Raw genomic sequence first — 27645 nt, 5'->3', positions numbered from 1 at the left:
GTATCCTCCCCATCAGCGTCACAAAGAACATCCCAGGTTGTTGCCTCAAAACAGCCCTGGAGAGTCTCCTCAGCTTCCCACATCCATCTGTGGACAGTTTTAATCATCACTAATTGTCACTTGACTTTCAGGTATGTTGATTTGGCTTAAGTGAGACCAGATTATGATCTGATCCACCCAGAGGGGGAAGAACTATAGAGTTCTTTAAAATTTGCAAACAATAGATCCAAGATTTCATTTTCCCTGTTCTGGCAAAGGTGGGTAAAGTCGTTGTCAGCTTAACGTGATTTAAAATCCCCAGATATCACTTTGAAAGTGCTTGTGTGTAGCCTTGCGACCACCATGTTGATGACATCAGTGGCCCGCGAAGCATTAGCTGCAGAAGGAATTAAAAAAATTACAAAATGGACTGGGAGAATTCTCTGGTTAAGTAGAATGGATGGAGACTTAATGTTAACAGTTCAATGTCAGGGTTGCACACATGCTCGTTCACAGTTATGTGAAATCGCTACTCCCCCTCTTTATCCTTTGTAACTCTCGGTGCGATTCCTGCCGCATTGAACAGTTGAAAGCCAGCTAAACTCACACTAGAATCTGGTATATTTTCATGCATCCAGGTGTCAGTATAACACATAACACATCACTCACAAAACATCCTATTGCTTCTCATGAGTAATATTAACTCGTCCATTTTATTCTCCAGCAATCTCACATTTCCCATTATAATAGATGGAAGATACGGTCTGTACCTAATTTACTTTTGGCATTGGCCCTGCATCCACAATATTTCCTCTTCAATTCCTTGGGGATTTCCAAACTCACCCTGGCCATACCACACTGTCGGATGCTCATTAGCTGGTCCCTGGTGTAAATAATAGATCCTTGAGTCACCTCTGCCATGACAAGGCTATGGCACAATTACAGAATTCCAGCAACAAGAAAACTAAAAGTGGATGTGAAACCAATTCATTCCACCTCATTGTCCACTAAATACTTTAAAGCAAGGGTCTTCAACAGGGGTCCGCAAATTGTTTGATCCACTGTTGGCATTTGTAATAATCACTCTCGCACGCAAGCAACAGCGAGAGAGAGAGAGAGAGAGAGGAGTATGAATTTGTCTATCCACATGTTGAAGTCCTTCGCAGCTGCATGCCAAATCTTAACGTCAGTAGAAACACGCAGCCCGGACGAACACTTCACACGACAACTGCTCATCAAGAGCTGCTCAATGCGCGACACACATCAGGTTAAGCAGCGCTGCAGTGGAGGGTCGCGTGAGTATATATGTCTGCTTTGCGTTGGTCGCACTGTGCGGTTGAGCAGAGGACAGCCTACAGGGTCTGTCTGTTTGTCTTTCTGTCTGTCTGTCTATCTATCTGTCTGTCTGTCTTTTTCTTTCTTTTTGGAGGAGGTTTGGCACAGGGATTAACAAGGACATTTAAAAATGTAATTTCATGTCAGAAATGTTGCAGACCCCTGCTGTCCCTGCTGAAAAGACCAGCTAAAACAAGCCTAAGCTGGTTGGCTGGTTTTAGCTGGTCGCCCAGCCTAGCCATGTTGGTCAGTAAGCTGGTTTCAGAGGGGGTTTGAACACTTTTTAGCTGCTCAGGCTGGAAGACCAGCTAGCCTCCCAGCTTAAACCAGCTTGGCCAGGCTAGGAGACTAGCTAAGACCAGCCTGACCAGCCTAGACCTTCCTGACCAGCTAAGACCACCATGACCTGCTATGACCAGCCTGACTAACTAAGACCACCCTGACCAGCTAAGATCAGCATGACCAGCTAAAAAAGTGTTCAAAACCCCTTTAAAACCAGCCTGACTAGTTATGACCAGGCTGGACTACCAGCTAAAACCAGCCAACCAGCTTATGCTGGTTTTAGCTGGTCTTTTCAGCAGGGAAGCATTTAATGATTATTTCAATGGCTTTGCAATGTAAACATCATGGAGTGTGTACATACAATAATATGGTAGCCTACCATCATACATGTTTTTATAGGCATAAAGCACAACACTCAATTTTATGCAACATGTAACGGAGGTCCAGGCTCTATCTCTCTACCCACCAAGGGGTCCTTGGCCTGAAAATGGTTGAAGACTCCTGCTTTAAAGTATAATAAATTACTATAACAAGACAGTAAGAAATAAAGCAAAAAAAAAAAAAGAGCAAAAGGAGCAACACTGGTAGGTAGCCACCCGAGATGGCGCCGGAAATAACAATCTCCTATATTTATGCAATCTCCAAACTTAATATACTGTGACGGAATGACACACCCCTCTCTTGGATCATCATCGCCCCAAATCTTCAGAGAGCCATTTTTTAGCCAGACTCACAACTGGAGTGGGCAGTGACTATTCCCCATTTGGCAGCACGTGATGAAGCACAAATGAAGTCAACGGAGAGCCTCATCACCGCTGCCTTTAAAGACCGGTCTCTTCACGCCGATATCCTCGCAGGTCCAGGAATGGAGCGGGAAGGGTCGGGCATGAATTAGATGTGTCGCCTGATCCGCACTCCGGACCCCAGGCAAGAATTAGATGCAACACCAGGGACTGGAGTACGTGTCATGGCCGACGGGCCAGGAAGCTGGGCTGCCTTTCCCCTCAAGCGCCCCAGACCCAGAAGGGGAGCGCATGCGGCTGCCGGATCCTGCCCATTATACCTTGACCTTACCCTCTCATCACCACCTTTCCTTCACATAGCTCCATTCACCGCGATGATGCCAGATTGCCCTTTATTTTGAACACTTTATGTAATTTATTATTTTAAATAAATGCCTCTGCAAGGCCTGACACCACACCCACTGTGTCTGTTTCTTGCACACCCCGCCACAATACTTACTTAGTACTTGTTTTGTGGAGCTGCCATTAGGTATTGTTATAACTAAAGTAATTAATTACAGAAGCATGTAATGTGGGTAACAAGGACACAGTAAAATAAAGTAAAATGAAGTGTAGTAAGCGACCACCTTGCAGCACCCTAGCATCCACATAGCAATATGCTTACCACCACTACTTACAACTGCGCAGCAACCTAGAATTCCCAACTGCATAGCAATGTGCTTGACAACCTCTTAGAAAACCTTAGCAAACACTTAGTGCTTTAGAAACCAATTAGAACATCAAAGAACCACATAGCAACATATCAAAAACACTCAGAACAACTTAGCAACCACATAACAATGCCCTGGCAACCACCCACAACACCTATGCGTTGTGGAGGTGTGTTTTGTATGTACAAGCACCATTCACATTTTCTTCAGAAAAGGTTAAAATGTAGTTCATTATAATAATTTATCATTTTTATTTTGCATTTATGACTGCTTCAGTCATATAAATTAAAGCCTACCTTTGTTACATCACATTTGAAAGGGCCCCATGGTGGTAAAGAGAGCAAATTGTGTACTGGTGATGTTTTGCCATAGCATGGTTTAATAGGACAATGATGCATCCCTCCTTTGAGTGTCAGAATACGTGTATGTTGGCTGTGTGTTCAAAAACCAGCTGCAGGTACATTTAGAAAAGTCAGATGTAGTTCAGTTAGTATAGTCCTCTCTGTTCCCCAAACACTGTCGCTATGTCACAGGTCACATTACATCTCACAAGCAGAGCTCTCATAATAACTTTGATACAATCATCACATCCACAGAGACCTGCTGATCAGAGACCTGAATGAACTAACAGATGAACGCAAATAGAAGAGATTTTTTAGATCCGAACCTCTTATGATGGAGCAATTCATTAAAGCGTTAAAATAATGAGTGGTAAACCAACGGTAATTTATCTAAATCGCATCGGATGGATTACACCTGTGATATGTAACATTTAGTGAATGCCATCATAGTTATTCAAAACGCCTTTATAATCACAGTGTATACTGATCTCCAGACAGGAAAATATTCTTTTTTTTTTTCTCCCCAATTTGGAATGCCCAATTCCCAATGCGCTGTAAGTCCTCGTGGTGGCGTAGTGATTCGCCTCAATCCAGGTGGTGGAGGACGAACCTCAGTTGGCTCCACGTCTGAGACCGTCAATCCACGCATCTTATCACGTGGCTTGTTGAGCGCGTTACTGCGGAGACGTAGCGCATGTGGAGGCTTCACGCTATTCTCCGCTGCATCCACGCACAACTCGCCACACGCCCACCGAGAGCGAGAACCACACGTTATGGCGACCACGAGGAGGTTACCCCATGGAACTACCCTATCTAGCAACCGGGCCAATTTGGTTGCTTAGGAGACCTGGCTAGAGTCACTCAGCATGCCCTGGATTCAAACTCACTACTCCAGTGGTGGTAGTCAGCGTCAATACTCGCTGAGGTACCCAGGCCCCGACAGGAAAATATTCTTAAGCAGAACAGAATGGTATGCATTAAAATAAAACAAACTCTCAAAGGAACATTCCGTAAGAAAGCAATAAAAAGTTTTCTTCTTTTTTTTTTTTTTGGACATTAAACATGGAACTACCATAGGTATTTTTGGTTATGCACTATAGAAATACCATGTTTTTTGGACATGTGTTATTGTAATCCATGGTATTCTTTGAAATAACGTAGTACCACCACATGAATTCTATGGCATATGGATATAGTAATTATTCAGTACCATGAGTACCACTGATACCCTCACTGTACCATGGTACTGCTGCAGTATTTTATTAGTAAGGGTAGACTGCAGTAAGGCAGGTTTTGTGTGTAGTTGGTATTCAGTGTGTGTTATTGAGGGACAAACTGTCTGTAATAGGCTGTTTTCTACAGCACTGGGGCTTGTTGCTGTTGACCTCCATTTAGACTCAGTCAGACTGAGATCAAAACGTCTGATGGTGAAGACGTTACTGCCAGCACAGGTCACGACCCTCATCAACAGTCAACACAACACACATCTCACACCACAGTGTGTGTGCAAATGTTCTGCTGGATAGGTTCAAAACTTGTTGAATACTCAAGACAGATTCTGCGTGCTTAATTTCTGCGACACTAATGAAATTGCAAAGATAATGACTGTTTTTTTTTTTCAGTATCTCCATCTTCGATTGTATGGACAAATGTAGTTCCACCCCAGCCTTGGCCATTTGTTTACTGAGAAGTTGATTTAGCAGAAGCCCTCTTTAGTACTGGTTCTTATGCACAGTCACAAACGAATTAACACGGCAGCACCAATGTTTAATATGTTATAAAAATATGAATATTGTTGTATGTTAGAGCTGTGGCCTAGTGGTTAGCACACGTCGTGTGCTACGTTGAGCTGCTTTCATTTGACAGACCCAAAATCGAGTCATCCAATTCCTCTTTCCTGATCATTTCCTGTCCTCTCTTTACTGTACCTCTCAATAAAAGTGGCAAAATACCAAAAATAAAATGAAAATTAAAATTGAATAATAAATAAACATTAACATACTGTATTAGTAATATGTGAATGACACACCTAATACAATCGAATAATCAAATACTCAATCTAATTTTAGCAAGTAAATCAATTAAGCAATTTGTATTAAAATATAGAATCTCAAAATTTTTCATTTATCAAACTGAGTATAAGTGCTCACCAGATGAGCTGCACTTATTCCTGGCCAGTTTGTTGTTTATCATGCGTTGTGATGTGTTTCCACAGGTACAGCGCTCCAGAAACAAGCAGATGAGGGAGATGTTTCCTGACGGCTTTGGGATTCATCACGCCGGAATGTTGCGACAGGACCGCACGCTCATGGAGAACATGTTCTCTAGAGGTTACCTGAAAGTGCTGGTGTGCACAGCCACACTGGCTTGGGGCGTTAACTTACCCGCTCACGCGGTTATCATCAAGGTTAGAGCTCATTGCTGTGATCTTACGTGTGTGTGTGTGCATGAAACACTGCGCTAAAGGGATAGTTCCAAAAATGAAATTTCAGTCAGTGTTCACTCACCCCTATGTTGTTATAACCCCATATGACTTTCTTTCTTTTTCTTAACACAAAGGGAGAAATTGTGAAAAAAATAAATAGTGTTCAGTGATGTCATACAATGGAAGTTTATGGTGACCACCTCTTCAAGCTTCATAAAGGACGCAAAAGGATAATTTAGAAGTTTAATAAATTTTTGTATGCGACTCGTACTTGTTCTGAAGCCATACGATAAGGTTTGGTGAGAAACAGACCAACCTTTGATCTCCTGTTTAATTTCCGAGTACTCTGGTTCAAACAAAAGTCAACTTCAAAGGTTTTAGACTTGTTTTGTAAGTTCTGTTTTCTAGTTTGTGTGCAGCTGTGTTGTGTGTTTTGTTGTTAATATCGCTGCTGGTCCGGTTAAAGCAAAACAAAGCAGTTTCTTGCTTGAACGCCACATCTCGCAAGTCACAAACTTGGGGGGAAAAGTCAGGGACTGCGCAAACTGCAGCTCTTGTGCACTCTCATAAACGCGCAAAAGAGATCAATGGTTGGTCAAGAGTTTCACTAAATAATACATTCGTTTTCAGACCATTTAATGGCTTCAGAACAAGGCATGAGGTGCATACAATTAATTATTAGACTTCTGAATTATACTTTTGTGTCCTTTTGAAGCTTGAAGAGGTAGTCACCATAAACTGCCATTGTATGACATCACTGAGCATATTTGTTCACAACTTCTCCCTTTGTGTTAAGAAAAAGAAAGTCAGTCATATAGGGTTATAACAACACAGGGGTGAGTATACAACGACTGAATTTTCATTTTTGGGTGAACTATACCATAAAGTCAACATGAAACCCTATTTACCTTCTTAATGCACTGGTCGTACTGAGAATGATTCATCAGTGTAAGTATTTTCAAAGAAAAACTTTTGTCTTTGTAATCTTAATTCAAACTTTAAAACTCTGAAATGGCTTTCCTTTATGAGTGACATCACTGAGGTTGCAAGGGTTATTTTTTATCAGTATAATAGCTGTTAAGTCATTGTTTTTTGGCAAACTCGCATTTAGGCTGACATTTTTTATCTTCCAATCAATTCCTGATGGATAAAAAGTCCCATCCTACATTTTTTTCTAAAAAAATCCTGTCACTCAGAAATTGCAATTTGGATTTCATGTTAACGTCATGCTGGAACCTCTGGATTATGGTGTTGTAGGATCATCTTTGAATGACTCCAATGTCTCTTTGGTATAAGGGCACTAATATCTATGATGCCAAGCGTGGTGCTCTGGTGGATCTGGGTATCCTGGATGTGATGCAGATCTTCGGTCGGGCCGGGAGACCGCAGTTTGACAAGTACGGTGAGGGAACTATCATCACAACCCATGACAAGCTGAGCCACTACCTGACGCTGCTGACTCAACAGAACCCCATCGAGAGCCAGTTTCAGCAGAGCCTAGCTGACAATCTTAATGCTGAGGTACTGAACTCGTATAACACTACTGATAACTCCTGCTTGGCTTGCGGTAGGGATGGGCATTTTCTAGTTGAGTACTCGAAACTACAAAAACACAAGTAACTGATTACTCGTATATGAAAATGTAAGTTAAAAATAACATGTATGACACGTAAGTGAAATTTATATTTTGTTTTATTCAAAAACTTTACCAAGAACAGTTTCAAAATAAGGTAACTTCAACAAACTTCACTTTTCTTTTGGAGGGAAAAGAAAAATGTAATGAACAAAATGCATTAATATAAATGGGGGGGGGGGGTGGACATTGCAGCTTAGAATCATACACACCAATGCTGACTGCATTAGGGTAATGCACATATATAAGTCTACATAAAGGCTCAACAAATTACTCACATGTTGTGAAAGTTGGCTTTTTATAAAGTGTGCATTGCCTGTGTTCAGATATTTAAAAAAATATGCCGAAATACCATTTTACACAAAGACGCGTGTTTCGAAGAAGTGCACTTGATTATATTTTGAAGAACAGATGACAGAAAAGCCGTCGATGTGCGTGTTGGATTCGCTGTGTGTAGAGGTTTATTGGCACTCAAGAGCACGGCGCGAGCTGTCTCGTTGAACACGCATATGACGTTCTCACTATTTCTTCCCTGTCAGTCACCTGGGAACAATTTGCAAGAATTGTCACCTATGGCCACGTACACACTACACATTTTCGGGTGTGACATCCGCATTTAAATGCAGGAGTGAATCCCCTAAATATTCATTCCATGTATGTGTACGGAATACAGGACTGACTTTCACAATTGCGTTGATTGACAAGTGATAACCATAGCAACAGTGCAGCGTCTTGCACCTGCGAACAAGACACGTGAATGCCACCAGCTTAACCCTTTTGTATTTCCCATTTTTGAGCAAAGAGATTACGTACCACAGATCCGACAATGTTTAGTTAGCTGCCGTTAACGGAATCACTGTGTTTTGTTCACACGCTTCTAAGTGTCTGCTGTTAAACAGCTTGCGCGCTTTTGCTGGACTGTAATCAAATAGTTTCTGCTGTAATGTACCGGTTATCCCCGGACCACAGGGCTGATGAGAGAAACTATAGAGGAGTGACAGACTGGAATGAATGAATGAGAGAAGACACACACATAACTCTGTGAGTGTGATTTGCATCAGGAGAAGATCAACACATCTCACTCGCTCCATTGATCACGTCATTAAAAACTAGTTGTTGAGTTCGGCTCTATACACACTACATTACATTTTTGAGAATATGGTTGTCACTACCTGCATTTTTCGGGAGTTAATTTGGTTGCAGACTGCGGTTGTGGGTACAGAACAGGATTGAGCAATTAAAGGATGAAGTGACAACAGAATTTATTTGCCGTGTGTATGTGGCCTATCAGAAAGCTGCATATGATTTCAGACCATCTCAGGATGCGTCAACATTGGGACTACAGGTGAATTGCATTATGTGTCATAATTCAGTACATTCTCAGTAAAGGTTCTTGAACAAGAAGTTTCTCTTCTGTGCTTGCCTGCTCTTTAGCCTCCATTTGTATGTATGCAAAATTATCATTATAATAATAATTATAGCTTGGTATTATATGTTATATATTATATTCTAAAAATAACATTGTTTATATTCTAAACTCAGGAAAAAAAAATAAACGTCCCTTTTTCAGGACACTGTATTTTATTCAAATAACTTGACAGATCTTTATTTTAAAGGGTTTAAACTATATTTTCCATGCTTGTTCAATGAACTATAAACAATTAATGAACATGCACCTGTGGAACGGTCGTTAAGACACTAACAGCTTACAGACGGTAGGCAATTAAAGTCACAGTTATAAAAACTTAGGACACTAAAGAGACCTTTCTACTGTCTTACTGCAGTCTACCCTTACTAATAAAATACTGCAGCAGTACCATGGTACATACGGACTCACATTTATCATCTAAGGAATGAGCGTTACACCGAGGCCTGTACTCTGGAGCGGGATCGATTTGGAGGTGGAGGGACCGTCATGGTCTGTGGCGGTGTGTCACAGCATCATCAGACTGAGCTTGTTGTCATTGCAGGCAATCTCAAAGCTGTGCGTTACAGGGAAGACATCCTCCTCCCTCATGTGGTACCCTTCCTGCAGGCTCATCCTGACATGACCCTCCAGCATGACAATGCCACCAGCCATACTGCTCGATCTGTGCATGATTTCCAGCAAGACAGGAATGTCAGTTTTCTGCCATGGCCAGCGAAGAGCCCGGATCTCAATCCCATTGAGCACTTCTGGGTCCTGTTGGATCGGAGGGTGAGGGCTAGAGCCATTCCCCCCAGAAATGTCCGGGAACTTGCAAATGCCTTGGTGGAAGAGTGGGGTAACATCTCACAGCAAGAACTGGCAAATCTGGTGTAGTCCATGAGGAGGAGATGCACTGCAGTACTTAATGCATTGGATTATAAATTGGATTATAATTTAAAATGCCATAATTACTAATTATTTATATATATATATATGTATGTACATATATACTGTGTGTGTGTGTGTGTGTTTATATATACACTATATTGCCAAAAGTATATGCTCACCCATCCAAATAATTGAATTCAGGTGTTCTAATCACTTCCATGGCCACAGGTGTATAAAATGAAGCACCTAGGCATGCAGACTGCTTCTACAAACATTTGTGAAAGAATGGGCCGCTCTCAGGAGCTCAGTGAATTCCAGCGTGGTACTGTGATAGGATGCCACCTGTGCAACAAGTCCAGTCGTGAAATTTCCTCGCTACTAAATATTCCACAGTCAACTGTCAGTGGTATTATAACAAAGTGGAAGCGATTGGGAATGACAGCAACTCAGCCACGAAGTGGTAGGCCACGTAAAATGACAGAGCGGGGTCAGCGGATGCTGAGGCGCATAGTGCGCAGAGGTCGCCAACTTTCTGCAGAGTCAATCGCTACAGACCTCCAAAGTTCATGTGGCCTTCAGATTAGCTCAAGAACAGTGCGTAGAGAGCTTCATGGAATGGGTTTCCATGGCCGAGCAGCTGCATCCAAGCCATACATCACCAAGTGCAATGCAAAGCATCGGATGCAGTGGTGTAAAGCACGCCGCCACTGGACTCTAGAGCAGTGGAGACGCGTTCTCTGGAGTGACGAATCACGCTTCTCCATCTGGCAATCTGATGGACGAGTCTGGGTTTGGCGGTTGCCAGGAGAACGGTACTTGTCTGACTGCATTGTGCCAACTGTGAAGTTTGGTGGAGGGGGATTATGGTGTGGGGTTGTTTTTCAGGAGCTGGGCTTGGCCCCTTAGTTCCAGTGAAAGGAACTCTGAATGCTTCAGCATACCAAGAGATTTTGGACAATTCCATGCTCCCAACTTTGTGGGAACAGTTTGGGGATGGCCCCTTCCTGTTCCAACATGATTGCGCACCAGTGCACAAAGCAAGGTCCATAAAGACATGGATGAGCGAGTTTGGTGTGGAAGAACTTGACTGGCCTGCACAGAGTCCTGACCTCAACCCGATAGAGCACCTTTGGGATGAATTCGAGCGAAGACTGCGAGCCAGGCCTTCTCGTCCAATATCAGTGTCTGACCTCACAAATGCGCTTCTGGAAGAATGGTCAAAAATTCCCATAAACACACTCCTAAACCTTGTGGAAAGCCTTCCCAGAAGAGTTGAAGCTGTTATAGATGCAAAGGGTGGGCCAACGTCATATTAAACCCTATGGATTAAGAATGGGATGTCACTTAAGTTCATATGCGTCTAAAGGCAGATGAGCGAATACTTTTGGCAATATAGTGTGTGTATATATATATATATATATATATATATATATATATATATATATATATATATACACAGTTGTGCTCAAAAGTTTGCATATCCTTGGAGAACTGGTAATATATGTACCATTTTTAAAGAAAACATGAGTGAGCAGGCAAAACACATTTCTTTTATTTCTTATGGGATTCATATTCAACTGTAGGTTATAACAGAATGGCACAATCATTAAACAAAACATGGCAACAAAGAAAAATATGAAATGACCCTGGGATGCTTTTTAAACAGTATTGAAGGAGTTCCCATCTATGTTGGGCACTTATTGGCTGCTTTTCTTCATTATTTGGTCCAAATCATCAATTTAAAAAAAAAAAAAAAATAAAAAAATATTTATTACATTTTAGTTTTATAATGAAATAAATTAATATGGTGGCACAAATATATTTTTGTGTACAAAACTAATTTCAAACATTTAAGCATACGCCTTCAGATCAAAAGATTTTTAAGATCATGAGAAACATTTCAGTCAAGTGTTTCAAAAATTTTGACCGGTTGTGTGTGTGTGTGTATGTGTGTATATATATATATATATATATAGGCCTGCATGTGTGTAGAATGAACACTAAACAGTACTGTCTCTTTAAGAAAACCAGCAATTCCCACTGATCTATATAAGTAGCAATTCCGCATTTTGTTTTTGTTGAGCGAATATTAATGGTCACATGGCTGCGTTACTATAATTTTAAATTTTTGTTGTTTTTGAACTCACTGTAAAGAACAGAAAGGATTATTAAAGATATATTATCAATGACAAATGGAATGTTCATTTTACTCAATCAAATACCTTTAAATAGTAAATCCAGAGAAACTGATAATTTTGCTGTGGTCTTTTAATATTCTCCAGAGCTGTATATACTGTATATTCACTGATCAGCCACAACATTAAAACCACCTGCCTAATATTGTGTAGGTCCCCCTCATGCCGCCAAAACAGCGCCAACCCGCATCTCAGAATAGCATTCTGAAGATGGCAAAAAAGAAACAGCTTTCTCTAGAAATCATCAGTCAATTTCTCATCAGTCAATCATTGTTTTGAGGAATGCTTGAAATTACCAGAAAACTGAAGATTTCATACAAAGGTGAACACTACAGTCTTCAAAGACAAAGGACAATTGACTCTAACAAGGACAGAAAGAGATGTGGAAGGCCAGATGTACAACTAAACAAGAGGATAAGAACATCAGAGTCTCTAGTTTGAGAAATAGACGCCTCACATGTCCTCAGCTGACAGCTTCATTGAATTCTACCCGCTCAACACCAGTTTCATATATGACAGTAAAGAGAAGACTCAGGGGTGCAGGCCTTATGGGAAGAATTGCAAAGAAAAAGCCACTTTTGAAACAGAAAAACAAAAAGAAAAGGTTAGAGTGGGCAAAGAAACACAGACATTGGACAACAGATAATTGGAAAAGAGTGTTATGGATCTTAACCCCATTGAGCTCTTGTGGGATCAGCTAGACTATAAGGTGCGTGAGAAGTACCCGACAAGACAGCCACATCTATGGCAAGTGCTTCAGGAAGCGTGGGGTGAAATGTCACCTGAGTATCTGGACAAACTGACAGCTAGAATGCCAAGGATCTGCAGAGCTGTCATTGCTGCATGTGGAGGATTTTTTGATGAGAACTCTCTGAAGTAGTTTAATAAGCATTTTTATCAAATTGTAATAGTAATTTTTCACATTATTAATGTCCTGACTATACATTGTGATCAGTTGAATGCGACTTTGATGAATAAAAGTACCAATTTCTTTCCATAAGAGCAAAATCTGTACATTATTCCAAACTTTTGGCCGCCAGTGTTTTTATAAGGGTATGAAATTAACTTTTTTGTCCAGACACAGTGGCGAAGATGCCATCATGTCTACTTTTTGCATCCAACACTTCAACAACACACATCCACAGCACCCTTTAGTGGACTCAGTTATAACTGTTTGGTGATTTGGTGAGAGATTCAGAGGGAAAGTACAGTAGTCAGCGCTGCTCACAGCAGGCAAATGCACAAAGAAAAATAAATGTGCTATATTCAAGCACAGTAGTGTTTTTAATAGTTGACTAGCTGGTGCAGAAAAAGTAGCCCACTCGATTACTCGTGCTCATTCCAGGACTATATGACTATTATGGAGATGAGAGAGGTTTTCAAATGTATTTGACAGTAAATTAAATAGATTAATAGAAATGAGGCTCGTTGATTATTCGAAAAATAACATATAATGTTGTAAATTGATAATGTCATGGTTTACGTCCATTATTTGTAATGCACTGCACAATCATTATATGCATAGCAAAGCAATGTGCAGCACTTTTGGTTTTAGTTTATTGTGATGAGTGATTGGCAGTTTGCTCTTGAAAATCTTGCACTCGTTATACCATGATGACTAAACACAGATACTAACACTAGACTCGGCTAATGATTCAAAAAGAATGAATCTGTACAAATCAGCACTCTCCATGTCTCCTCAATTTCAATTTATTGCACTTTATTACTCTATTCAATTTCTAACTGAATTAATAAATCAGAGGAATAGAATATGTTGGGTGCAAGCCCAATACATATTATGTAGACTTGTGCCAAAACACAATGACAATTTCAATAATAATAATAAAAAATATATAAATACAGCGAATAATTAAATTAGCTCTAGCTTAAGTCATACATTTGCTGAGATTCAGTTGAAAAAAATCATGTGCAGTCTCCCACTCTACCACATGATGGAGGCAAGTGCTCTAACAACTTTATTCCAATATCAAGCTGTCCACTAGATGGAGATGTAACATCAGGAATCACCAAGAGGCCACACATTGTGCATGTTATTTCAGGATTCCTTGATCACATGCTGTTCATGTTAGTGTTCAGGTGGACAGGTTTGATTGTACTTTTTGTCACTATAAAGGGATAGCTCACCCAAAATGAGAATAAATATGATTTGTTTGTTCTAAGAGAGTCTGTTGTTGGTTGTGTTGTGCAGATAGCTCTTGGGACAGTCACTAATGTTGATGAAGCTGTGAGGTGGATGAGTTACACATACTTGTATGTGCGAATGAGAGCCAATCCACTCGTTTATGGAATCAACCACAAGGCCTATCAGGTACACTTACACTTTCCTCAGTGTTCACTGTATTTCTCACACTCCCTCATGTGAATTTCACCTGATCTGATATCTGCTTGAATTAATCTGTTTGTTTGTTTTTTCATTCTCTACTGTACCGCATTTATTTCTGCTAAAAGGCCACTCACTGAAGTTTGATCACATTGTCAACATTCTGATGGCATTATTTGTAAATTATTGTAAATATCTAATATCTGTATTTTCACTAATTATACAGCCAGAAGCTTCATGGATAATTTTGATCAGGGTTCAAAAGTAACATTTTGCTTAGAAAATGGTCCTGCCATTAATATTTCTCACCAGCCATGGAACTTTTGTATAATTATTATTATTGTTGTTGTTGTTATTGTTATTATTTTAATATAAAAATGATAATAACCAAAAAAAAAAAAAAAATGTGAAAACATATTGTGATGTTATTAAAATATTCTTATTTGGTCACTAATGCAAATAATATTTCATATGTAAAAAGTCCCTTTAGAGGACAGGGAGGGAATAGTTTTGCGTTCCTTTGTGATTATGTTGGGTTTCCTCGCAATAGATTTATCCATCCCTAATGAAAATTAACCATTGTTTACCTACAGTAACCATACATGATATTCATAGTAAAACAACAGTATAATAATAATACAGGAAAACCAAAACTATGGTAATAAAAATTATTGTAAAAAAATAATAATAATAATTATTATTATATGATAGTAACACCATAGTTAATTTGTGGTTAGTTTTTTTTTTTTTTTTTTTTTTTTTTGGGGGGGGGGTGGAAACCAGTGTTACTGTAGAAAAACAAAACATGTTTTTATTTATTTATTTTTATCTAATGATTATGAGTTTTATTACTATAGTTTTGGTTTTCCTATATTGATACTATATTGTGGTTTTACTATGAATTAGGGCTGCAACTAATGATTATTTTGATAATCGATTAATCTTTTGATTATTAGAACGATTATTCGACTTCTGCGATTATTGCAACGATTAATTATTAGCTCTAAACCGATTATTCAGCTTGTGCCATGACATAAAAGGTTGTATTAAACGTGCTTACTAACAATAAAGAGGACAAAATCATCTTTTAAAAATACCTCTAAATGACATTCACTGAATTAAAGGGAAAAAATATTTTTATTATGTTTAATTCAGTAAAAATTTCACTACAAAAAACTCCTATTGTTATCAAGTGTTTTTGTCTTGTTTTCCATTTAAAATTGTCTAAAAATCCTTAAAACAAGACACATTTACTTGAGAAGTAACATAAGATATTTAGACTTTAAGTGTATTTTTTCACTTGGTTATACTTCTGCGAGTGCAGTAAAGACGAAATATACTTATATTCAAGATCTATTCTCTAAAAGCAAGTCTAAATATCTTATATGCTGTTTCTCAGGTAAGTGCATCTTGTATTTTTAATATTATATTCAACATTCTCAGATAAAAAATAAACATATTCTGCAGTATAGCTGCTAAAGTAAATGTACGTTGTTTTAAAGGAGTTTTAGATATTTATATTGGAAAACAAGCCAAAACAAATCAAAAATGTATTTTGTTGCCGTGTATAATGGGGCGAAGACTACACTCTCTCACCTTTCTGTTCACTTCAATCCATCTTTAACTCTAAAACTCTCTCTTATTAATAAAGATGCGTTTTGCCAATTTTCTTCACGATAAGAAATGCACAGTGACATATGTTATGATTCAATAAGTTACCATCGAGTTATAATCTAGCTGCATTAAGCGCGCGTGCTTGAATGATGAGCGACCCGTGACAGAGTGTGCCTCAGCTGGGTGCAGTTTCAATCTCTCTAAAAAATTGAATCTTTAGGCATCCTAAATAATCTTTTGATGGTAAAATTGTTTAAAGCTTAAGCTGTGACAGATGTTTTCTTCAGTAGACAGTATGTATATATATTTGATCTGAATCATGCATGTCTCTTAACATCAGCGACGGTCAGACTATCATTTTAACAATTCGAATTAAATCATGAATTATGTTTCTTTTCCTAATAAAGTCACTGGCTACTGCTTGGCGAGTGTTAATTTTGTTTTCTTATTGTGACAGTTGAATGAATGTATGTGGTGTTGTGTGCTTCAGATGGACCCTCAGTTGGAGCTGTACAGGAAGGAGTTGGTGGTGGAGTCTGGCAGGAAGCTGGATAAGGCTCACATGATCCGTTTTGATGAGAGGACAGGATATTTTGCATCTACTGACCTTGGCAGAACAGCCAGTCACTTCTACATCAAGTACAACACCATTGAGGTAAGATATGGGATGGGAATTGTTCCTTACCTGTTGTTTAGAGTTAATTTTATTTTTATTTATTTTTAGCATGGTTGACATGTAAAGTTTATTCACTGCATGAAGAGTTTGAGCCACAAAGAGAACAAAAGTGTTAAGGAGAGATGTGATATTACTTACAATTTTTGCCTGGCGGACGATAAAACGAGTGGAAAAATCTCATAGACTGACATTTATAGAGAGACCCGAGCTACAGTTGTGGCCAAAAATATTGGCACCCTTGGTAAATATGAGCAAAGAAGGCTTTGAAAAATATGTCTTTATTGTTTATCCTTTTGATCTTTCATTCAAAATATTCACAAAAATCTAACCTTTTATGGATATCAAACAATTCCAAACTCAACACAAGTTTTATCAAAAAAGCTAATATTTTTGTCAAATATATGTGCGGCAAAATTATTGGCACCCTTGTATTCAGTACTTTGTGCAACCTCCCTTTGCCAAGATAACAGCTCTGAGTCTTCTCCTATAATGCCTAATGAGGTTGGAGAACATCTGGCAATGGATCTGAGACCAGTCGTCCCTACAAAATCTCTACAGATCCTTCAAATTCAGAGGTCCACTCTTCAATTCACCCCACAGGTTTTCTATGGGGTTCAGGTCAGGGGACTGGGAGGGCCATGGCAGAACCTTGATTTTGTGGTCAGTGAACCATTTTTGTGTTGATTTTGATGTGTGTTTTGGATCATTGTCCTGCTGAGAGATCCAATCATGGCCCATTTTAAGCTTTCTGGCAGAGGCAGTCAGGTTTTGATTTGTTATCTGTTGGTATTTCATGAGAGTCATGAGAGTCCATGATGCCATGTATTCGAACAATATGTCCAGGACCTCTGACAGAAAAACAGCCCCACAACATTAAAGATCCACCACCATATTTAACCGTGGGCATGTGCGACTTTTCCATATGGTTCCTCTCTGTGTGCACCAAACCCATCTCTGGTGTTTGCTGCCAAAAAGCTCTTTTTTTTTTCCCATTTTTTTCCCAATTTGGAATGCCCAATTCCCAATGTGCTTTTAAGTCCTCGTGGTTGCGAAGTGATTCGCCTCAGTCCGGGTGGCGGAGGATGAATCCCAGCTGCCTCCGCTTCTGAGATCGCCAACCCGCGCATCTTATCACGTGGCTTGTTGAGTGCGTTGCCACGGAGACATAGCGCGTGTGGAGGCTTCACACCAACCACTGCGGCAACTATGCTCAACTCACCACGTGCCCCACCGAGAACGAACCACATTATAGCGACCATGAGGAGGTTACCCCATGTGACTCTACCCTCCCTAGCAACCGGGCCAATTTGGTTGCTTAGGAGACATGGCTGGAGTCACTCAGCATGCCCTGGGATTTGAACTAGCGAACTAGCTAACTCCAGGGGCGGTAGCCAGCGTCTTTACCACTGAGTTACCTAGGCCCCCCCAAAAAGCTCTACTCATTTGCATTTGAAGTTCCAGTTGTGTCTGGCAAACTGAAGATGCCTGTGAAACAGGAAGTCATGGCTGAACAATGTCATGTTGCTAGTCACCCTGGTGCACTAAAAAAATGTAAAATATGAATGGGAATATACTTCAGATATATTTTACTCATAAGAATTTCTAGGGGTGCCAATAATTTGGAGAAAAATATTTATTTAATTATGAGATTTTTTTCCCCCCTTTCAATTAGTTTACTTCAATTAAAGGTTCGATTTTTGTAAATAGTTTGAATGAAAGATCAAAAGGATAAACAATAAAGACATATTTTTCACAGCCTTTTTTTCTCATATTTACCAAGGGTGCCAATATTTTTGGCCACAACTGTATATCTAGAGATCAGAATATCATAGAGACTTGTGAGTGGGCTCTTTTGACTTGGACCAGTAAGTAACCACCCAGAACACCCAAGGAGCCATATAGCAATACTCAGGTATAGACACAACCTGATCATCATGATTTGAAATGTTCCAAAGAGCATCTTGTGTGCTGTAGTGGAAGAAAGAAAATATGACCCTTTACCCTAACCCTAAAATTATTTAATTAATGACCAATAAATAGTGCAGAATTGTAAATATTTCTTTAAATGTCATATCTTTTATTTCTTTTACATTTTTTCAAAATCCATAAATGTTTACAAGGTTTAAAAAATCCCAGATTTTCAATATGGTCTTGGACTTTGCATATATGACTATTTTAACATTCTCTCTTTAAATTCCACAGACATTCAATGAGCTTTTCAACTCACAGAAAACTGAAGCAGATATTCTGAGCATTGTTTCAAAAGCTGAAGAATTTGAGCAGATCAAAGTGAGAGCTCATCCAGTACACAGACAGATTCTTGTTTTTCCACTAGTATGGTGTGAATACAGTGTATGTATGTTACAGATGTATGTTGATGTGCTGTGTGTGACCTGCACAGGTTCGAGATGAGGAGCTGGAGGAGCTGGAGCAGATGTTGTGTAATTTCTGTGAGCTGCCAGCTGCGGGAGGCGTGGAGAATGGCTACGGCAAGATCAACATCCTCCTGCAGACGTACATCGGCCGTGGGGAGGTGGACAGCTTCTCCCTCATATCTGATCTGTCTTATGTAGCACAGGTGAGACACACAGTTGCAAAGAGAACTGTACAGTCTGACATCATTACATTCAGTTTCATCTCATGAGAGGAATACACACAGTGGCTTAAAGTCTTTGTAGCAAAACATCAAAATGGCAAATGGCATTTATTTCAATGAAAGACATCACAAGCAAACTTTCCATGCAAAACATTTCATGGAAAGGGTTTGCCCTCCAGAGTGAGAGCTTCGGAGGGTTGAAGGATGTAGGGATCAAAAATACCAGTAATTCGGAACGCATTTCAGCTTCATCTATCCAAGCCAATGGAGCCACTGCCATCACAAACAGGCTGACACTAATGAACATCACCTGCACCTAATCAGAAATATGTACACATGATTTTGAATCTCTAACTGCTTTCAGAATAGAAACTGAAAATAATTTATTTAAATCTTTGACTTTATGAAAAATGTAAGCTTCATGTTTAATTTTTTTTTTTTTTATTTATTTAAAAAAAAAGAAACCAATAAACAAATGTATGGTACATTTGTTAAATAAGTAAAATGCCATTTTGTATTATTCTTTTATTTAAACTCCTTAGGAATAACTGATCCAGCTAATTTACATTAAATATAACACAAGCATTAACCAGTTTCAAACAAAAAGCCAGGGGTTTGAAATCATTTTTAAAAGTTCATTATAATAATTAAAAGCTTTTACAGACTATGGAGATGAATGGATGTCACATGTTTTTTGTTTATAGAAACTGGTTTGCAGCTGGTTTAATGTACACTAAATTACACTTGGCATACCTCCATATTTGTGACGTATGCTCTGGGTCCGGTTCGCTTGGCAGCGAAGTGTCCATTTGTTGAACTCTACAGAAATGCCAGTTTAGAAGGGCCCTGTGAAGCAGCTATTTATAAGCCCTTCAGTTTGGAAGGAACCTTCAACATGGCAGCCACAATCATTCCCACTGCTAAGTGCCCTTCGGAGGCAGATTTATCCCTCCAAAAAGTCTTGTTTTATTACACTAGCTGGCAGCAAGTACTGAAAAAAAATGCTGTTACAAAATGACGATCTGAAATGTAGGTGGCGCTCACAGAGCCCTCAAAGATGTGCTCGTCCATAGACTTTCAGTCTAATTTTCAGTTCAAGCACCAGCCCTGTTGTTTCATCTAATATCTTGGCCTCTGAGTGGACTAGAAGCTCAATGTAGGTGACGTTAGAAAGCTGAGATCCTCCCCTTTGCGGTGATCAATAGTTGATAACTTGCATTTCTGATGATTTGTTTAGTATGCTTGATATATCATTGTATTATTTACACAAGCAAGTTCACAGACAAGTAAAAGCAGATATATAGCCCTTTTAGCTATTTGGGGCTTACAGCAGCAGTGATCAGCACATTAAAGAGACTTTTGTATTTGACATCTTACAGAAATCATATTTTGCTTTTTGATTCTTTTGAAATCTTTCGAACTGTGGTATTAGGGCAACAAAATAAACTGTACAGTCATATTCCTGAGAACGAGAGCTTTCATTTGATATATGATTTGTCTGTTTACGTGCTATTTGAAAGACTTTTATATTCATATTCATATTTGTACCACGAGGTGGTGCTGATTTGCAACGCAGATGTTTTCAGGCCTTGTTTGTTATTTTATGTAACATAAATGCAGAAGTCATGGTTATCTATGAAAAGTTCAGATTCTAAACTTTCAAACGATACCAAATTTGCCTGACTTGATCATTTTAATGGTAACATTTTATTGCAACATTTTGGTTCCGCCGATGGGTCAGCAGAGTTGAAGAGGTTTTAACATACACACATGGTTCTGTGTAAGGAAAATCAATTGATTTAAACAGGGTGTTAAGGGTAAGTAACCAAAAAATTTAATTATGTCTTCGTTTACTCACCCGCATGTCATCACAAACCAGTATGACTGACTTTCTTCTGTGAAACACAAAAGGAGATGTGTCTTACACATTTATTTATTTATTTATTTATTTATATTTTTATGATTCCATTCTCATGTAAATTGTCCCATTGAATTCATTGGGACAATTTGTGTAAGAATGTTTTTACTTAAAATTTACACCCACATTTTTTCTGCTTGTATTTCAATAATAAATCCAAGTGAAAGCATATAATGACTAAGGGCTGTCAAGCTCCAAAAGGACAAAAAAGCACCATGCTCATGCTCTATATTCCAAGTGTTCTGATGTCATATGAAAGCTTTGTGTGAGGAACAGTCCATAATAAAAAAAATAAAATAAAAAATCTTCCCCTTCACCGTTGTTCTCAAATTTCATTCAAGCTTTTGCACATTCAAACCTGGTGTGGTTCGGTCTGGGATGAGATGTCTTCTCATTCTCTGTGGAAGTCATCTATCTCTGATATCTGTGATTCCGGTAGAACAGCTTCCATGTGCTCATATAGTTGAAATAGCTCAGTGAAATTCCCTCTTTGGTCTTAAATTGGCTGATTTGAAATGTACAGCTGGAATCCGGCATCGGGGATCATGTCCGTGTCAGACATATGTTGATTTTAAATCCAGACCCTCTCTGATTCTCAGGTCTGTGATATCTTTCTCTGTCATCCTTCAGAGATTTCAGATGTATATGTATTTGTATACATACAATAAGAGGGATTCTGTCAATGGTTTTTGCATATGTTCAGAAGTGGCTCTGAACTTTGATTGAAGAGGACAGGAGAGGTTGGTAACATATGATGAGAAAAGATCTAGTGCTCAAAACTAAGTAGTGATATCTAATCCACGAAGAAAGTATTCTGTTGAGCTGGTTCATTTTAATGAACTGATTCACAAAATGTTTGTATATCACTGGAGTATAAGTGAGAATTTGTTTAGGAGAAAACTATGTTAGAATGAGTGCTGGGGAATATAGTTGCTCAAAATATTCATCTTATGTGAGTGTGCATCATGTTTAACAGAACTGTAGAAGTGCTATTCATTTTTTAGGGGTAAAACTTTTTTAAAGGGCATATTTCAATATTATTAATTGTCTAGAACACATTTTATGGAATTATTGACTTTAATGTGCATTTGCTTTGATTGCTGGCAGTATAAATCAGACCCACAAACCAAATGGCTGTATGCTTGATGGGTAGAGTGTAGATCTGGCTGATAAAGCAAAAAAAAAAAAAAAAAAAAAAAATTCTATATTTCTGTATAGTTCTGTGGACAGAAATGCCTTGTTGATGGGAGAGGTCAACAGAGAATGGCCAGACTGGTTTGAACTGACAAAGTCTACGGTAACTCAGATAACCACTCTGTACAATTGTGGTGAGAAGAATATCACTCTGAATGCTATTCTGAGATGCAGGTTGGCGCTGTTTTGGTGGCATGAGGGAGGACCTACACAATATTAGACAGGTGGATTTAATGTTGTGGCTGATTGGTGTACACTAATAAACTAGACAACCCCCCTATATTATATAACTGAATCAAAAATATTGATAAACAGCAGCAATACACAAAATGTTTCACTTTAATGCTTCGCAGGTCTTAAAGGTGCTGTAAGTGATTTCAGCCATTCTACTTCCATAAGACTGAGCTGTTTGATTTGCCACACCCCCTCTTTCCAAAACCCTGAACTCAAAAGGTACCAAATGAGCTTTATTGAGAGCAGAAATGGTTGTTAAAAGCAACAGCTGCAAAACAGCTTTGTTTGCTGTTGTTACGCCCTCCAGGCCTATCTTGTGGTATTTTCGTGTGTGTGTGTGTGTGTGTGTGTGTGTGTGTGTGTTCCCTGCTACAGGTGCTCCATCCCATTGGTTCAACTGAATGTACCTGCTTCAGCCAATCACAGGCAGGCCCTTGACCAGCAAACAATCACGTGTGGGGACCTGAGATCTTCCAACCCTATATAAAGACCCAAGATGGCGGAAGATAGTAGCTTGTTTGGCTGGCCAAGAGCCTGCCTGTGATTGGCTGAAGCAGGTACACTCAGTTGAACCAAGTTGGGGGTTTTTTGTAAAAAAAAAAGAAGGAAAAAACAACTCAAAAAGGTCAGAAGACTTAGTCCAATAACGAGAGGAAGCAAAGTATGGAGCAGTAAAAAAATAAATAAAAATAAAAACATGCACAAACAATCCAGCCAGCCAAACAAACTACTATCTTCCACCATCTTGGGTTTTTATATAGGGTTGGAAGATCCCAGGTCCCCACACTTGATTGGTTGCTGTTCAAGAGCCTGATTCTGATTGGCTGAAGCAGGTACACACAGTAGAACCAATGGGATGGAGGCACCTGTAGCAGGGAACATAAATACACACAAGAAAATACCACAAGATACGCCTGGAGGGCGTAACAGCTGTTTACAGAGTCTAGTGTTGTCACGGAGACTTCACTTACAGCACCTTAAAGTAAATCAGTGAATCATTTATGGAAACTAGTTCATTTACATGAACCGTATGAACTAACTGACTCACTTAATATAATCTGAGTTCCCAATGCTAAATATAAGCAAATTGTTTGGTTTTCCCAGCACTACATGAAAGAGAAATGACAGTTTAGGTGAGCGTGTTTGATTACTCCCATGGCTCCACTGCTGCGTTCACAATACAATGTGACAAATGTAGCATTTTGTGACACTAATTGCTGGAATATGTAGCTTGTTACTGGAAAAGCTCAAATATTGTGAAAATAGCTGAACTACAGTCATGCTACTGAAAAATAAAGTTAGCAGCGTCTCTACTTTTAGTTAGCTACTCCCCAACACTGAAAACGACGTAATAAGACTTGTGCATTGAATAAGCTGTCAGAAAGGTATTCAGTGTGTACACGCAAAGCAAAATTGGGGTAACAGGCAAAAATCTAGATGTGTTAGTCAGGTTTGTCTAAATCAGCTTATTAAGGATAATTGTGTAAGATCATGCATGTATCAAGTGCACTTTCAACGACATTTTATCAACCTATGGTATACGTTTGGGGCGGGACTATCTGTTGCTCCTACCAATACAAGATGGGGGTGTGTTCGGGAAACCTGTTTGAAAACCTGTTGGAGTGGTGGTGGCGGCGTAGTGGGCTAAAGCACATAAATGGTAAGCAGAAGGTTGCCGGTTCGATCCCCAAAACAACCACCATTGTGTCCTTGAGCAAGACACTTAACTCCAGGTTGCTTCGGGGAGATTGTTCCTGTAATAAGTGCACTGTAAGTCGCTTTGGTTAAAAGCGTCTGCCAAATGCATAAATGTAAATGAAAAGTCATTCATTTTACAATTCCATCTTTAAATAAAATGTTTGCATTATATAAATTCAGAACACAATTGTTCTAATATGCATTGCCATGATTTTGCTGAACAGCAATCTAAGGAAAAGATTAATATATATATATATATATATATATATATATATATATATATATATATATATTATTTTGACATGATTGTTAAGAGTTCATGTATTTGTGTTTCTGTGCAGAATGCAGCTCGTATCGTGCGGGCTCTGTTTGAGATCGCTCTGAGGAAGCGCTGGCCGGCGATGACGTATCGTCTGCTCAATCTGTGTAAAGTGATTGACAAGCGTCTGTGGGGCTGGGCTCATCCTCTGCGTCAGTTCAGTGTGCTGTCACCATCAGTGCTGTCCAGACTGGAGCAGAAGAACCTGACTGTAGACAAACTCAGAGACATGGGCAAAGATGAGATCGGTCAGTGTTACACAGTCAGGCACATGTGTGCAGCATTATAATAATGTAGTATCTAGGGCCGTCAGTTTAACATGTTAATTTGGTACGATTAATTATATATGAGTGTACATTTGCTGCGCTTCTCACGCTGATTTAAAGTGACAGCGCACTGTTGATGGACATAACAAATATGAGTTGACACGGAAAATGACAAATTGGAGAGAATACATTTGTAATCTTGTGTGTTTTTGTATTAATTAGAGCATGTGGGGGGTGGGGTGTTAAATGCCAAAAATAGAAATTATTTTGAAATTATATATTGCTTAAAGGGTAAGTTCTACCAAAAAGGAAAATTCTCTCATCATTTTCTCACCCTTATGCCATCCCAGATGTGCATGACTATTTTTTTCTGCTGAACACAAATTAAGATTTTTAGAAGAATATCTCAGTTCTGTACAATGGAAATGAAAAGGTCCAAAAAGCATATAAAGGCCACGTAAACGTAATCCATAAAACTCCAGTGGTTAAATCTATATCTTCAAAAGCAATATGATAGGTGTGGGTAAAAAACAGATCAATATTTAAGTCATTTTTTACTATCAATCTCGACTTTCACTTCTACTTTTTTCTTTTGTTTTTGGCGATTCATATTCTTGGTTCATATCGCCACCTACTGGGCAGGGAGGAGAATTTACAGTAAAAAAAAAAATTTAAAAAAAAGGCATGCTGTGTGCAACATACGTTAGTAGCACCTATGAAAAGCAAGACACCGAAAAACTGCCAGACGTGATACAGCAAGGCAGCCGTCTGACACACAGTCTTAAATTTAATAGCGCAGACAGAATGCTATAGTGCATTTTGTGAAAAAAAAAAAAAAAACCTTAGTCTAACAAAATAATGTAATTACTTTGAATTATATTTATTTGGGTGCTTTCAAATATTGAAATATGTAATTATTTGTGGTTCATTGTATTAATTTGATTAAAATGTTTAATCAACTGACAGCCCTAATTAGCATGTATTATTGTCATATTAGACATGTTGCTACCTTCAGTGTGTCTGTGGTTTTACTCTTTGTTTTTGAACAGTTAAGGTCAAATATGCTGTGATGATAGAGAGTGTGTGTGTGTGTGTGTGTGTGTGTGTGTGTGTTTGTGTGTATGTCCATAGGTCACATGTTACACCACGTGAACATCGGTCTGAAGGTGAAACAGTGTGTTCATCAGATTCCAGCCATCCTCATGGAGTCTAGCATTCAGCCAATCACACGTACCGTCCTGCGTGTTCGTCTCACCGTCACCCCCGACTTCAGGTGGAATGACCAGGTAACCATGGCAACCAGAGCCAGGCCATCACACACTGGAGTCTATATTTTGACTTCTAAATACCAGCACATCCCAAACTGTGGACAAGCAATACTGTAACTGTAAATGCTGGTGGAAAATGTACTTTAGAAATGCACATGTTTGAAATAGGCTGCTTGATGTCCCTCATGTCTGTGTTTTATTGTAAAGTTAAATTTCACATTGCAAGTATTACTGAAAGCAACCGTTCACTAGTGTGAGCTTTAAATCATTCTCAAATGTAAAGATAGGCAAGTATGTGCAAGAATAAAAAGACCAATCACAATTCAGTATGCAAATAAATACAAAATAGAAGGCCAATCGGAATATAGTCGTAGAATCATAGAGTGGTTACAAATATTGATTTACTGTAAGTTTTTATCATTATTATTATTATTGATATATTTATTTAGGTGAAATAGTGTGGTCTGAAAAGTTTGCACACCACTGATCTACACAAACAAACTTTGTGACAAACATTTGTGTTGGACATAGTATTCGCAACTCCATATAACGCCACACTACCACACACACACAAAGAAAGGGTTGAGGCAGTCATTCATGTGTGTGTCTCCTCCCCTGTGTTTAAGCACACAAAGCTTTGAATGGGCTCAGATCTGTTGCTATTGTTCCCTTGAGAGCTGCTGCAGTGATGGGCCACAGATGGGCGTCTGTGTGTCCTGAGCTCTGCTGTGACCGTAACTCCTCCACCATGACACACAACAGCTGGATGACCATCAGCACACACTAATCACCTCATCACACACACACACACACGTTCTTAATGTGAGCACACCCGCGCGCTCACACATCGAGTCATTAACACACATAACACAATACTTAACACATCCACTAATTCATGTAAATTTAAACATCAATATATATTCATTATAGGGGGCTAAACAGGAAACATATCGGTTATAAATCCGGCTATACATTTATAAACCAGAATATAGTGATTTATAGTGTGTGTGTGTGTGTATATATATATATATATATATATATATATATATATATATATATATATATATAGTTGTGCTCAAAAGTTTGCATATCCTTGGAGAATTGGTAATATATGTACCATTAAAGAAAACATGAGTGAGCAGGCAAAACACATTTCTTGTATTTCTAATGGGATTCATATTCAACTGTAGGTTATAACAGAATGGCACAATCATAAAACAAAATATGGCAACAAAGAAAAATATTAAATGACCCCTGTTCAGAAGTCTGCATACCCTTAGCTCTTAATAATGTGTATTGCCCCCTTTAGCATCAATGACAGCATGCAGTCTTTTGTAATAGTTGTCTATGAGGCCCCAAATTCTTGCTGGTGGTATAGCTGCCCATTCGTCTTGGCCAAATGCCTCCAGGTCATGCAAAGTCTTTGGTCGTCTTGCATGAACTGCACATTTGAGATCTCCCCAGAGTGGCTCGATGATATTAAGGTCAGGAGACTGTGATGGCCTCTCCAGAACCTTCAACTTTTTCTGCTGTAACCACTGGAGGGTCAACTTGGCCTTGTGCTTAGGGTCATTGTCGTGCT

The 27645-nt window shown here is 39.0% G+C and overlaps 1 protein-coding gene across 1 annotated transcript in view; it reads left to right on the top strand.

The window, feature by feature from the left end:
* Window positions 1–27645, top strand: part of ascc3 (activating signal cointegrator 1 complex subunit 3) — a 295431-nt gene that overhangs the window by 192861 nt on the left and 74925 nt on the right. The window contains exons 15-22 of the mRNA XM_051720604.1: window positions 5606–5797; window positions 7112–7336; window positions 14149–14268; window positions 16385–16549; window positions 18773–18859; window positions 18972–19148; window positions 24552–24777; window positions 25927–26081. Of these exons, the coding sequence (XP_051576564.1) occupies window positions 5606–5797; window positions 7112–7336; window positions 14149–14268; window positions 16385–16549; window positions 18773–18859; window positions 18972–19148; window positions 24552–24777; window positions 25927–26081 (1347 nt within the window). The remainder of the gene's footprint in view (window positions 1–5605; window positions 5798–7111; window positions 7337–14148; window positions 14269–16384; window positions 16550–18772; window positions 18860–18971; window positions 19149–24551; window positions 24778–25926; window positions 26082–27645) is intronic.

The sequence above is a fragment of the Myxocyprinus asiaticus genome, chromosome 16, assembly GCF_019703515.2.
Source record: "Myxocyprinus asiaticus isolate MX2 ecotype Aquarium Trade chromosome 16, UBuf_Myxa_2, whole genome shotgun sequence".
NCBI classification, from domain to species: Eukaryota; Metazoa; Chordata; class Actinopteri; order Cypriniformes; family Catostomidae; genus Myxocyprinus; species Myxocyprinus asiaticus.
This window is presented reverse-complemented; position numbering and strand designations above follow the sequence as displayed.